The sequence below is a fragment of the Candoia aspera genome, chromosome 5 (assembly GCF_035149785.1).
Source record: "Candoia aspera isolate rCanAsp1 chromosome 5, rCanAsp1.hap2, whole genome shotgun sequence".
Classification (NCBI taxonomy): domain Eukaryota; kingdom Metazoa; phylum Chordata; class Lepidosauria; order Squamata; family Boidae; genus Candoia; species Candoia aspera.
The window spans coordinates 61,423,942-61,437,878 of record NC_086157.1 but is presented as its reverse complement, the minus strand read 5'-3'; the positions used below and the strand labels follow the sequence as shown (position 1 = coordinate 61,437,878).

Below are 13,937 nucleotides of genomic sequence, written 5' to 3'. Positions count from 1 at the left end.
CTAGAGTTAATCATGTTTTCTTCATTACTTCCTGCTAGAAATGCCATCAAACTCCAGCTCTATAGAACCAGCTTCATCTGGTTTGTTACTTTTAGGAAATCACATGTTATGTGAAGTTGAAATGTTAAAATGTTCCTTCCAAGCCACTGTTCTCTGGCAGAGTAGTAGTAGTGCCTCTAAGATGAAGTTCCTGGGGTTTGGGGTAGGAGGCTGGGAGGACTTCATGGACACCTCTTGCTTGAGGCCCCAAACACAAGTACTGTGTGCGTGGGACATCTGGGAAGGTCCAATCTGGCCTGCATATTGGATGTTCTGCATACCTGTAGTAGAGTGAATATTCTAAAAAACATATATGAGAAATTTCCTTTTACTTTTTTCTTTCAGATGCCTCCTGTACCTAATACATCACAGCTAATATTAGTTGACCTTGTTTGTGCGCTCAATACCCTGAAGACTGACATTATACTGCAGCTAATAAAAGAAGTTGTAAAGAAACCTTCCCAAATTAAAGGCGAAGAGGTAGGAGTATATTTAACGGATCAGTTTAACCATCTAAATTGATGAAATAATACCTAATTGCTTTTTGTATGCAGACAGGGAAAACAAGCTATATTTAATGTTACATTTTTCATTAAAAGCTACAAGAGGTTTCTTAAAATTGTATGGATGGATGCCATGTTTCTATGCCATGTTTCATGGTAGAAAAGCCATCCAAGACAGCTCATGAGAATTAACCTTAAAAATGTCACACAAATAAGTGCTAAAATACCTGAAGTACCCTTTTAAACTGGGATCAAAAATTATAAGCAATGCCAATTTAAACATCTAAAGAAAAGGATAAAGAACAGGATAAAACACACTGGAAAAACAGCAGTGGACCAGATACTCTGACTGTTGCTTCTTCATCATGGTTGCTGTATGTGGCCTACTCTGAATTATTCTCTGTGGAGCAGAAATTTGTCCAATATATTCGTGATCAAGGGAACAAATGGTGGCTAAAGCAACAGCAGCTTAGTGAGTTCTGCTTTTGCTTCAGTTTCTCACAGCAAAAAATGCGGATACCAGCTGATGAGACAGTTGATGTTGGTCAAAATTGATTTTTTTAAATCTTCCATTTATTAACATAGTACTCTTTTATTAATTATTTATTTAGCAAATGTATAAGGCTGCCCAACTCACACATAGTGACTCCAGGTGGCTTATTAAACTGACAACATTAAATAGCAGAAGTATCATTTTTTCAGTACTAGCAAAAGTGTCCAAAAAATGACAATACATTTATTTTACTATTACATTAAAAAAAGATTCTATGTTGTTCAATAAAATTTCACCTTAAAATAATTAGTTGTATTTTCCATGTACCTTGACAAAGATTGGTACCAAAAAAGGGAACTCAGTTATTATTTGTGTGTGTGTGTCAGAAGCACCTACCAAGGCACTTCTGTATTGAAAGGATTTGCCAGGAACGCCCTAGGGGACTTCTTTCATGTCCCTGTTATTTTTCCTACCAAAGTGGTACCTATTTATCTACTTGCATTTACATGTTTTCGAACTGCTAGGTTAGCAGGAGCTGGGACTAGTTGATGGGAGCTCACCCCGTCATGCAGCTTGAGCCCTCGGGTTTTGAACTGCCAAGCTGCCAACCTTAATGGTCCTCTGACTCAGTGTTTTAACCACTGAGCCACCGTGGCCCCATTTCAATTACGATTGAAAGATAAAAACTAGATTCAGGATAAAATTAGAAGTTTCAGAGGTAATGAGTGTTGCAGAATAAATAGAACATCAATAAGTATTTAAGTGGAAAATAGACTGCTTGAAGAAGCAACCATAATAACAGATTGCTATTTGAATTCTACTCTGGTTTATAGGAATATGGAGTGGGCAAGTGAGTGCTGCTAGTAACACCCAATAGTGGAAAAATAGATATGCTGGTTTTATGTATCCTAAGTATGTCTGTAAATCTAATTATGCAAGAATATATGTTTACACTGAATATATAAGGATGAGTAGAATTCATGAAATCTGTAGTAGTTTCCTACATTTGGTTAAGTCAGATATTCAAATGGCACTATAAGCAAGCTGTAGCTTCTGTCCAAGTTTCAGAAAAATTCAAAATCTCAAGCTCTAAATTCCCATTCATTTTAATGGCAAAAGAAAGTCAATTGTAAAATTTAGATCTCAGAAATCTCTTGCTTGGTTTAGAGGTTTAGAGACATTTGAGTGTATATACAGACATTATTCCACTGGTACACTGGCAAGGCAAAGTTACATATATGCAGACAGCTGGGAAAGCCTTTGAAGCAGCAGCATGAGCTTTCCAGGAAGATAGGGCTGCTTTAACACTGCAAAATTAACATGCTTTTTAATATTTTGCACAGACATATTGCTGAATGAAGTCAATATCTGTATAGTTTAATTGATCTTAAGACTGCATGTAATATTTTACAGAGGAAAGGATTGTGGGAAAAAATAATAAATCAGTAAAGAGTTCTTTCTACAATACAGTTCCTTTATATAAATACTTCAGTAGGATTAGAATGAGAATATATGTGGAACTCTCAAGCTCATGAAAATTTCAGAGTGCTAAGATTTGTCTGTTGTTCCTTTCATATAAATCATATGGTGCATATATTAGGTGCACGATGTTTTCCACTGATTGATAGTAAATGCTAATAGCATTAATTTGAAATCTGGCCCACCTGAGTTTGGAATACCTATAAATCAACAATTCTAAAATCTAACCCTTCAAAAATTAAAGTAGTGTTTTTAAAAGAAAACAAAACAAAACCCTAAAATTGGAATTGGATGGGAAAATAATTCCGGTTGTCATTGCTTAACAATGGTAATTGGGACCACGCAGTTGTGAAGTGCAACATCACATGACTGCAGTCACTTATGACCGCAGTTATGGCAGTCCCAGTTACCATCATCAGGCAAATCCTGTGTGGTTGCAGCAACCTGAAGTCATTTGATCGCCATTTGCAACCTCCTGCCAGCTTCCCCATTGACTCTGCTTGTTGGAAGCTAGCCGTGAAGGTCGCAAATGGTGATCATGTGACCATAGGACGCTGCAGCATCATAATTACAAGCCAGTTGCCACATGACCACGGGATGCTGTGATGGCCAAAACAAGTGCCCATTGTAACTCCCCATCGTTCAGCGCTGTCGTAACTTCAAACAGTGGCTGAACGAGTAGTCGTTCAACAAGGACTACTTGTAGAGCATGTTCTGTTTTTTAGGTGCTTTTCTGCAGAAAATTAATCTAGAATTCTGATTTGGACAGTACAGATTTGAGTAATTATTATCATTGTACCACAATAATTATGACTGTTCAGGATAGCTGTGACTTAACTATTGGCTAATTTGGGACATACTTTGAGAAATTTCAGATACTTTTGATTAAATTTTGGGGGAAAATAAGAGTTGCCTATTATTATTATTTTTGTGCCCAATCACAATGAAAACAAAGTATTTTAGAAGCAAGTCATTACTATGAAGTAGACTGGGGAATTTTAGTTAAAGCACTGTAATATGTAATGAAACTGCTTAATTTTTTATAACAGACAGCAGGGATTACACTGCTATAGTGTTTATAGTATAGTGTACTGTATTTTCTTTCCCAGAAATCTGCCCTAGTGGATATCCCAGTGCTTCAGTTCTGCAATGCTTTCGTTCAAAGGTAAATAGGCTTATTAGCTAATAAACGTCTCTAGAACACATTCCAACTATTAATATATTTGCTTTTTTGCATGCATAAAGTATGTATATACTCTCCTGTAGAATTTTTGTTCCCAGTACTACAAGGACACAAAACTATTTCAGTTAAATAGCTGCAAACATGTTAAGATATAATCTCCATGAAGTTTCTTATTATGACTTGTTACTACAGTGCAGTGCAGCATCTTAGTCTGTTGTTCTAGGACAGCTAGATTAAAAAATTCCATCAGTCCTAGTCATCACCACCACAATTATATAAAAATTGTATTAAAAAGAAACGCTGAGAAAATTTGTGTACTTTAATGCTTTGGAGATACACACAGATACTTACATACGTACTACGGTATTTGTAACATAACAATAAGAGGTAAAAATAGCTTTTTCAGTTAAATAGCCTTTTCTGTAAATCTGTGATACTTCCTTCAGGATTTTCTAACCTAAATATCACCCACCCACTCTCAGGCTTCCAGCTTCAGCCCTGCAGGAGAACTTCCAGTCGCTATTAGGAGTGTTCAAGGAATCTGTACAATTGAATTTGGCACAACCTGGTCATTTTTTGCTTCTCAGGTATGACAATAACAATCACTTTGGTCAGTATGCTAATAACCACAGTTGATCATTTTGCTGAGTTGGATTTATTTTTCTGCAGCACTCTGAATGACTTTGTGACAAGAACTCCAAACCAGGAGAATAAAAAGAATCAAAAGGACCTGCAGGTACTCCTCATCCTCTTTTGAATCTCTACATTTGGATTGGGGATCGTGTACATGTGTAAAATAGTATGTCATTTTATAACCATGCAGCAAATTTGGCAACTAACGTAATAGTTGCCAAACAAATAGATCAGTTGCCAAACAAATAGATCAGTAGTTAATCTCTCATGCTATGGGTAAGATTAAGCTGTAAAGCCAAAGCAATTGCTTAAGAAAAGAAAAATATTCTTTTCTGAATTGTTCCCACATTCAGAATGTCATGGAAGACTTGTCTATTTTCCCAGGCATTCTAGAAGAGTGGTGGTTTAGCCCTTGAAGATTTTTTTATCGCAAAAACTGTCTGTGTTCTGGATGTTTATGATCTCTTTCTTCTTTTCATTGTTCTCACTTTTTTAACGTAAGCCACCCAGAGTCATCTGGAATCAGGCAGCCTTCAAATTGAATGAATAACTGGGATTTCCAGAATTTTAGTAAAGCTGTACACATCTCTCTCTCTAAAGCCCTGGCAAGCTGCATATGGGCTCTAGCCTACACACTTTTCTGAGACAACTGTCTTGAGCAGTTCATATTGAGGGTCACAAAAGAACAGCAAACTGTACTGCAAGGGAAAGGGAAGTTGTTTTTCCACCACAGGGGTCAAAGAAGTTTTCTGGTTGTGTTGTGTATCTTGACCTCAGCCTTATAGGAATGAGTGGGGTGGGGAGAAATGTAATAGAGCAGCCCTGTGATTATCAACAAAAAAGTATTGAACTTGGTTTGACACGCTAACAGCCTTCCTGAAAAGCTTTGTGCACAGCTCTCCTGGAATGCAGTTTGAGTAATACTTTTATTACGCAGCATTTCCCTTATTTCCACTGCATAGTGTCTAGTTGTATGGATTGCTTTTCTTTCACAATCTGTTTGCCTTTCAGGATGTAACCCAGAAAATATTGGAAGCAGTGGGAAATATTGCAGCTTCTTCCCTAGAACAAACTAGCTGGCTCAGCAGGAATCTGGAAGTGAAAGCTCAGTCTCAGATCTCTTCAGATGAATCCATTGTGGAAAATAATCTGCATGGTAAGTAAACCAAAAATTGCATTGGATAACAACTCAAATATAGAATATAAGTTTTAGAGTCGCTTCATGCGAGATGGGTGGTAACAAAATTTGAAATAAACAAACAAACATAGCTCTTAAGCTAATTGTTTGATGAAATGTAATTTTTGATAGTAGCATATACCAAAGTATTGCCCGCAACATACTTTTAAAATCTTAAGATAGAGAGAAGCAGCAAAATCAGAAAATTATATTAAACCGTCTCAGTCTAATAAAATTTAAAGGTTTATTTATTTAAAATTTATAATCCCAGAACCAGCTCCCACTAGTCTGTAAACAGTGTGTGTGTGAGAGAGAGAGAGAGAGAGAGAGATGGAATAGACATAAAACTACCTGAAATTGAGCAAGCCAGTACTTAAAAGAATTAAAATATTCTTCACCTAATTCAAATGTCCATGATAACTTTCAATTACTGGATCCAGTTCTCTCAGGGTGTCTAGTCATTGGCCCTGAATCTTTTTGCCTGGTGTCATGAAATACATTTTTAAGGTGTCTGCTTCCTGCAAGACATCTAATAGGATTGAGTGAGAAGATTCTCCATTCCTAAATCCCACTAGTCATGCCTTAAAGGAACATTTTGAATCAAGATTTAAGTCTCCAAGGTAGCCAGCAGACCACTCAAAATTACAACAGTCCATACAGATGACTGTCAACCTTCATTTGAACATAACCAATAAAGTGAAGCCCACTGTCTTGGTTTCAGTATTAAACTGTTCTTTCTATTAGTATTAAGGATCAGTCTTATTATTCAGATTCAGAAGCTGAAGAGCACATCCATTCTCAGCCAGCCTGCACCCCACAAATTAGCTGCAGAGAATACACCTGAGAGACAATGGTGAAGCTGAGTCAGCTGATGCAGATCCCTAGCTAGACAAGTTCCTGAGCTTAGCAGTATGTTGCAAATTAAGAAGACAAGAGCAACTGAAGTCATGCCATCTACTTAAAAGAAAGAAGCATGATGCAGTCAAGCTGATAGTTAGGGCTACACAGTATTTGTGCATTCACTTTTTGTTTCAGAAGTGAACTTTGCTTGTGTCTCTTTTATTTTATTTTTAAGTTTTATTTTGCTTCTTTGAGCCCATTTCTCTATCCTATTCAAATTGTTTTGAATGTTATTTTGGTCTTCTATGATATAAGCTATCCCACCCAATTTTGTTTCATTTGGAATTATATGGGTGAAGAGGTGGAACAAATGCTCAGAGATATTAATGCTTAATATTAAAGAATATATTGATGAATAGAGGACCCCAAACTAATCCTTTTGGCATCCCAGTTGATACCTCTCTTTAATTTGTTGAGCAACCATTGATGAACACTATTTATTACTAGTGAGCTAAATATGGATCCATATAGTTGTCATACAGTCAAGCCCACACTTAACTAGTTTGCTAATCAGTATGTCCTTCGTCAGATTATTTGCTGAAATAAAGATATATTTTGTGGACAGCGCTCCCACAAAAGAGGTGCAATCAATAAATAGCAAAGAGCACTTAGCATTTTCCATGACACCACATATTAGCTTTAAATCTCCTCCCACCCACAGAGTTCCATGTCTCCATACTTACAGTAGATTCAGATCTTCATAGGCTGTGTTCATCTGAAGGAGTATCTTTGAGTGAGCAATTCACTCTTTTGTTATTTGCTTTTTAAAAAAATTTAGTCTTGATGAAGGAAAGATGAGGCACTCTTTCCTCTGCTACTGTTTTTTGTTGTTGTTTTGGGGGGTGCCCTTAAATCATTCCTTCCCAAAGCAGCTGTGCTTTACTTACATTTTCATTTTTAAAAAGCACTTTGCATGTGATAAGAATAATATTTAGACTGGACAAAAAGATTTCCAGTTGTATACAACTTGTATAATTTTCTGTGGAAATTCTCAGCTTTATGGCAAAGCTACTTCTTACACATTCATCTGTTTCAATATGGTAAGTATTGTAATTTTTAAAGAAGCAACGTTCTAAAAGAGAAAAATTAAAGAGAAACACAATGCCATTGCATCCACAGATCGTTCCACACTATCCTCTGTGGTTTCTGCCTCTGCTCCCTCGGTATACAGTGTTCAAGCTCTCACTCTCCTTGCAGAGGTGAGTCTTAGGTTTTTGTTGTTATAGTTGTTTGCTGAGCAGTTAGAAGTTCTGTAGCTGCTGCTTTTCATGTATGCGTATGTAGAACACAGATGCAGGGTTTGCATGCCACTTTAACTCTGTCACAACAAGGATAAAATGCTTGACTTTTCTGAACCTTGCAGGACAAATGCATGTTATGTTATGCCTATTTATAGCACACAATAGAAGTTGGGGGTATTCTGAATTTTCAGGACACTTTTTCTATCCAGAAGCATGTCCTCTTTAACATGGAATGTTGTTTCTGTAGGTTCTTGCTTCCCTCCTGGATATGGTTTATCAAAGTGATGAAAAAGAGAAAGCAGTACCATTAATCTCACGTTTGCTGTACTATGTGTTTCCTTACTTACGCAATCACAGGTAAATCCATTTGTCCTTGGATTACATTTATTTAACTTTATAACATACACTATCTTGAACCAGCTGAATTACAGGTAGTCCTCAGTTAATGACCACTCATTCAGCGACCATTCATTGCTACAACGGCGCTGAATGAGCAGTGGTTATGACTGGTCCTCGAAGTTCCGGCCGTCCCAGCACCCCCACGGTCACATGATTGCGATCTGGGTGCTTGGCAACCAGCTTGCACTTAAAACGGTTGCAGCATCGCACAGTCACATGATCACAATTTGCTACCTTTCCTGCCGGCTTCCCACAAGCAAAGTCAATGAAAAAGGTCACAAGTTGCTCAGGTAAGTCTCCCCCACCCGTGCACCCTCCCTGAGTCTCACTGCACTTGCATCATGCCTCCCTGGCCATTCATGCACCCTCACGTACCCACTCCCACCCAGCAGCAGCCACCCCAAGCCGCATTTGTGCCACGCCTCCCCAGCACTCGTACACTCTCTCCCACCCAGCAGCAGCCATTGCAAGCCCCACTGCGTTCGTGCTGTGCCTTCCCGGCCACCTGCGCACCCCCTCGCTCTCCCACCCTGCAGCAGCCACTTACCTGCCTGCCATCCTGCTTGCAACCCATTGGGACTTGCATTTCCTGCCGGCTTCCCCACTGACTTTGGTTGTTGGAAGCTAGCAGGAAGGTGTTTAAGGAGGTACTCGCTTAACAACCCACAGTCCTCACTTAACGACAGCAACAGGGACTGCAGAGATTGCCATTGCTAAGTGATGCGGTCACATGACATCACACTTTATGAACGCATCGCTTTTCAACAGAAATTCTGGTCCTAATTGCCGTTGTAACTTGAGGTTACCTTTGTTTTATTATCTGGGTCAGAGCTTCAAATCCTGCCCCCTACCTAAATTAAGGTACATGGTTTCCTAGGCTGATCAAGTTATTTTAGCATCTGAGGCAGAAAACTTCTCAAGTGTCCCTCCCCTTTCTAATATTAAAAATATACTAGATAATAAATTAAGTAACTAGCATTTTGGTGTCATAACATCAAGTATCTACTACCTGATATAGCTTCTTTTGGCCCAGTGATATAATCAGTCCTGTTCCTCACTACACAGCTTAAGCCATTCCACTAGTGCTACTCTATAATATGCTGCTTAGCACATAAACTGAATTTTATAATTGTATTCTTTTGTATTATCTGATAGTGGGAATATCTGGTCAGCACTGTAGAATTTAGTATGTGGAGATATGCAGTGTAAGAATTGTGTATGTGATCTGCTTATTTTATGTCTTGTGTGTTTACAGTGCCTATAATCTTCCTAGTTTCCATGCTAGCAGTCAGTTGCTCAGTTCCCTAAGTGGCTATGCCTATACCAAACGAGCATGGAAGAAAGATGTCTTAGACCTATTTATGGATCCTGCTTTTTTCCAAATGGATACTTCATGCATTCAGTAAGATACACATTTACAGCAATCTTGTGGCTTGTTTTTGATTGAACTAACTGGCAAACTGCAAGAGATTATAGTTCAGTTATAATTCTAAGTTGCATTTGGAATCAATGCCAGTTAGTAAAACTTCATTGGCCTTCATTAAAGGAATTAAAGGAATATGATATCATCACTGTGCAGAGAAAATTTTCATAATACAGCACTATTTTCATTCTCTCTTTTTTTTGAAGTGTGATTTTAAAGAAATTCAAGATTTGGTATGAAACTTTAACTAAAATTCTTGTGGCACCTGAAGAATTAACACATTTATTATAGTATAAATTTGTGGATTATAATGCACAAAATATTATTTTATAATAAATACATTAGTCTTTAAGGTGCCACAAGAATCTTGGATGATTTTGTTGCACAAAAGGAATATGATTATCCCCCATAGTAATTAAAATGATGATTTTTACAAAAAAAGTCAGCTTTACAGAACTTCAGTTATAAAACTTTATAGCTCTTATGACTTACCTTGTCATAAATGAAAAACATGTGTACCAGGTTTCATAGATTCACTATGCAAAATATTTGCACAATTTTCAGGGGATGACAGTGTCATCTTCCTTTAGACTTGCTTCTCATAAAATGATGAATGGTTTCCATTTAAATTAAACTTAACTTATTTTTTTTCAGCTGGCGAACCATTATTGATCATCTACTTACACATGAAAAAACTATGTTTAAAGATTTGATGAGTAAGCATTTCCCCATAATTGTTGTTTTCTGCTAGAAAATAGAGAATTGAATACAGAATACAAATAGGGAATTGAAACATCAAGAAGAAAACAAAGTATTTGGTCACTTAGTAGATTTTATATATAATACTACTTTGTCAATTTACATTCAGAAAAAGTTGAAAATTAAATGCCATTAAGAATATAAAACATGAATAAAGTTAATAGCATGTACAATAAGATGCATTTTAAGACCTTCTAAAAGTTATACTATATAGTTATGCCTCTCAGCTAGGAAGTAATAGATTCCAAGAATTTTTGGCTGAATTTGCACTTGTACTTGTGATAAATAATACTTCCATTATGTATTTTATTTCTTTATTGCTAAACAGTCAAAAACCAGAAAGATGATATATAAAAATTTAAATAGCATGACCAACATACATAGCAAAGAAATAATTATAATTACAAAATGTCCAAACCAACATCTTGTAGTGAGGATTGCCATGACGACAAACAACACATATAGATAAATAAAATAAAATAAAATGGTCAGGCTTTGTAAAGGTGAGTACAAACATAATTCATTGTTGGGTATACCCAGCAGCTTGTAACAGCAGTAGCAATGGCTAGTAATATTTCAATTAGAAATATTTGACATTTCTATAAATGTCAGTAGATTGACATCATAATAGCTGATCTTTAAACATTGACTGTAGTTGGTCTGGCAGTTTACTAACAAGGTGTGTGCAGGGAGCTCCAGATGCCAGGAATGATACAGTTTAATAGCATATGACTCGTTTGCTTCTATTGTAATTTTGATCCTTGTACCAAGTAAGACAATTCTTGGAATAGGTATGTTAATATTGACATCTGTTATCTTGATTATAGATATGCAGAGCAGTTCCTTAAAACTGTTTCCAAGTTTTGAGCAAAAGGCAATGTTGTTAAAGCGTCAAGCCTTTGCTGTTTTCAGTGGTGAAACTGATCAATATCACCTTTACCTTCCTTTGATACAAGGTGAGTAATAAATGTGTTTATTTTATTCATCCTTTATGAAGGATGTGCTATAACTTGTAACATTAACCAAAAAGGATTAGACAATTTTTAGAGTTAAGAAAGGCTATGAGCAATAGTTTCTGTATATGTGGCAGTGGAAGTGTGGAATTGTGCACAGACACTTTTTTTTTTTAATATCCAATTCAAACGCCATACAGCTTATAAGTGATGATGGCTTGTATATCTTTTAGAATAAAACAGTCTTTTCCAATCTCATGCTTTCTGATACATGCCATTTTCACTCTCATTATCCTCCTATCCAGCATAAGTGCAACAAGTATCTTGTAAATAGGAATTACCAATAAGATGATCACCGGATGTCCAGATATTATTCCCCAGATTCAAAATCCACTAAACAAGGGATCTATAAAACTAAGATTCTACTTTATTCATACAATACACAGATATATTCATTATTCTCCATAAATAAAAAGGACGGGTTTCTATCCAATGTTGTGGTTAGGGAGATGATTTGCCTCCTTTGCAGCTCTAGGATGGGCTAGTCACACTCAATTCACTACTGACTCAACATTATAATATGAAGGTTAGTTAAATTGTAGAGCCATGACTGTTACTCAATAAATACTGCAACTTTTGTCTGTGTATCACTTGGCAACACGATGGAATCATCTGGGCCTTTTATTTAGACAAAGAAATGAACCTCTCTTTGGCATCTGTAGGCAGGCAGGAATGTGGGCAGGAATGACAAAATATGCATCATGAAGCAAAAAACACAAGTCATACAGTTTGATGAGACATGGATAAGTAAAGGCAGGATCTACATAACTTCCTTGCACACATCTCATCATGTTGAGGTAATCTCAGCTTCCTGTGGATTTCCATGTCCCTGGTGCTTTAGTTTTGCTTATACAACTCTGCATCTTCATCAACATTATCAGTTTTAGCCCTTAAAAAATCACTTATTAGTGATTCTTCTGGTAACATCAATTTTGTTGGCATACTCACTGCCAGCTATTTATTTGCAGTCCATTCTTTCTCTTAGCCTTTGTAGCCTGAAAGAGCTTTGATTTAAAAAACTTTCAGTACTTGTTTGAGTAGAAAGGCGAGATATAAATTTAATAAATAAATAAATCAGAGTGCTGGTAACCAAACCACTTATATTTTAGTGCTTTTCTATTTCAGTACACTTAATGGTTTTAATTAGGTAGTAATTATTGTTATATTCAAGTGTTGAATTTTTATACTTGAAATACTTGAGTTTTTAATACTCTGGATGTTTTTTCTGTAATTTATTAAGCCATCATGAGTTAGAAAATTCAACAGTATACAAGATAGATTACAGTGTATGTTAACTTCCTTTTTTCTTTCTTTGTTGTAATTTTTTTTCTAAGAACGGTTAACTGACAACCTACGTGTTGGACACAGTTCTGCAGTAGCTGCCCAGATGTTTCTTTTTTTCAGGGTTCTTTTATTGAGAATTTCCCCTCAGCACCTAACCTCTTTATGGCCAATCATGGTAACAGAACTGGTAAGTAATAATTAAATCAGGTAATAGAAATATTTAGCAAAAACATCACTCTTTCAAAACATCAGTATCCGAAGTAGCTCAGAATCAGCAGTATAGCAGACACCTTGCTGATTTTGAAATCCCCACATGGATGCCATTATTTTGAATTAAACTTTATCACCACTATTTACTACATAGTTAATTCAAATATTTTTGAAATGTTTGTATCTCCCCTCAAATGTGCACAAAAATATTTAGTTTTGTTCATAAGCTAAAATCAGTCATTACTTAAGAGTACATACTAGCTGCTAGCTTCCCCAACTCCAGGCTGTGTTCCAACCTCCACAATTGTGTTTAGCAATAGAATGACTGATATTTTAAAGGAATATTTACTAATATATTTTTTCCTTTTTTCCTCCATTGCTCTGATCATTCAGATTCAAACATTTATACAGTTAGAGGAAGATTTAACTGAAGAACCAGCAAAGTAAGATTTTTTTTCACTAAACTTAATGAAGAGAAACAAAAGATAAGTAAGATGAGCAATCTGATTTAAATAGTTAATAATGTGGTGGGGGTTGTGGTTGGAAATTGTCCTATTGTTTTAGAATTAAACTACAGTTCAGTAGTAGAGTACAAGCCATGCAGACTAACAATACTCCTTAGAAAAAACAATATCCCATGTTCAGTTCCTGGAATCTACAGTTTGGGAGGTATCAGGTAATGCGAAAGAAAACCTTTGCAGGACAGCCTCTCACAGGCAGGGTAGAAAAATGGGCTCCCAATTCCATCAACTTAATCATCCAGTCCTCCATTGAGGGAATTTGTGCATCCTTCCATCTTTGAGCATATAAGAGTCTTGCTGCTGTTATCATATATAAGAACAGAGTTCCATGTTGCTTTTCAAGCTGTTGGTCCATCAAATCCAAGAGAAACAGCTCCGGTTTCAATTGTAAGTCCACTTTAAGAATCTTTTGAAGAGTACTACATATTTGGTTCCAGAATTTCTTAGCTTTTCCACAAGTCCACCATAGATGATAGAAAGTTCCTTCCCCCTGTAAACATTTCCAACAAATATTTGAGGCTAGACTGACAGCACTGATAAGAGAAAACACTGTAAGTGGATTCGCTTCAGTCTAGAAGCCGCTTTTGGACTATTTGCTTGTAACGCAAAAGAATTAAGTCTTGATTTTAGGTTTTGAGGACTGAATGTTTGATTTTATAGAAATTATGTTACTAAATGTT

The 13,937-nt window shown here is 36.4% G+C and overlaps 1 protein-coding gene across 2 annotated transcripts in view; it reads left to right on the top strand.

The window, feature by feature from the left end:
• DOP1B (DOP1 leucine zipper like protein B) overlaps positions 1-13,937 on the top strand; it is a 59,910-nt gene that overhangs the window by 40,606 nt on the left and 5,367 nt on the right. For both annotated transcript variants that reach the window (XM_063305380.1, XM_063305382.1), the window contains exons 23-34: positions 385-519; positions 3,624-3,679; positions 4,180-4,284; positions 4,367-4,433; positions 5,342-5,486; positions 7,527-7,606; positions 7,896-8,005; positions 9,303-9,449; positions 10,125-10,186; positions 11,057-11,185; positions 12,577-12,713; positions 13,130-13,179. In XM_063305380.1, the coding sequence (XP_063161450.1) occupies positions 385-519; positions 3,624-3,679; positions 4,180-4,284; positions 4,367-4,433; positions 5,342-5,486; positions 7,527-7,606; positions 7,896-8,005; positions 9,303-9,449; positions 10,125-10,186; positions 11,057-11,185; positions 12,577-12,713; positions 13,130-13,179 (1,223 nt within the window). The remainder of the gene's footprint in view (positions 1-384; positions 520-3,623; positions 3,680-4,179; positions 4,285-4,366; positions 4,434-5,341; positions 5,487-7,526; positions 7,607-7,895; positions 8,006-9,302; positions 9,450-10,124; positions 10,187-11,056; positions 11,186-12,576; positions 12,714-13,129; positions 13,180-13,937) is intronic.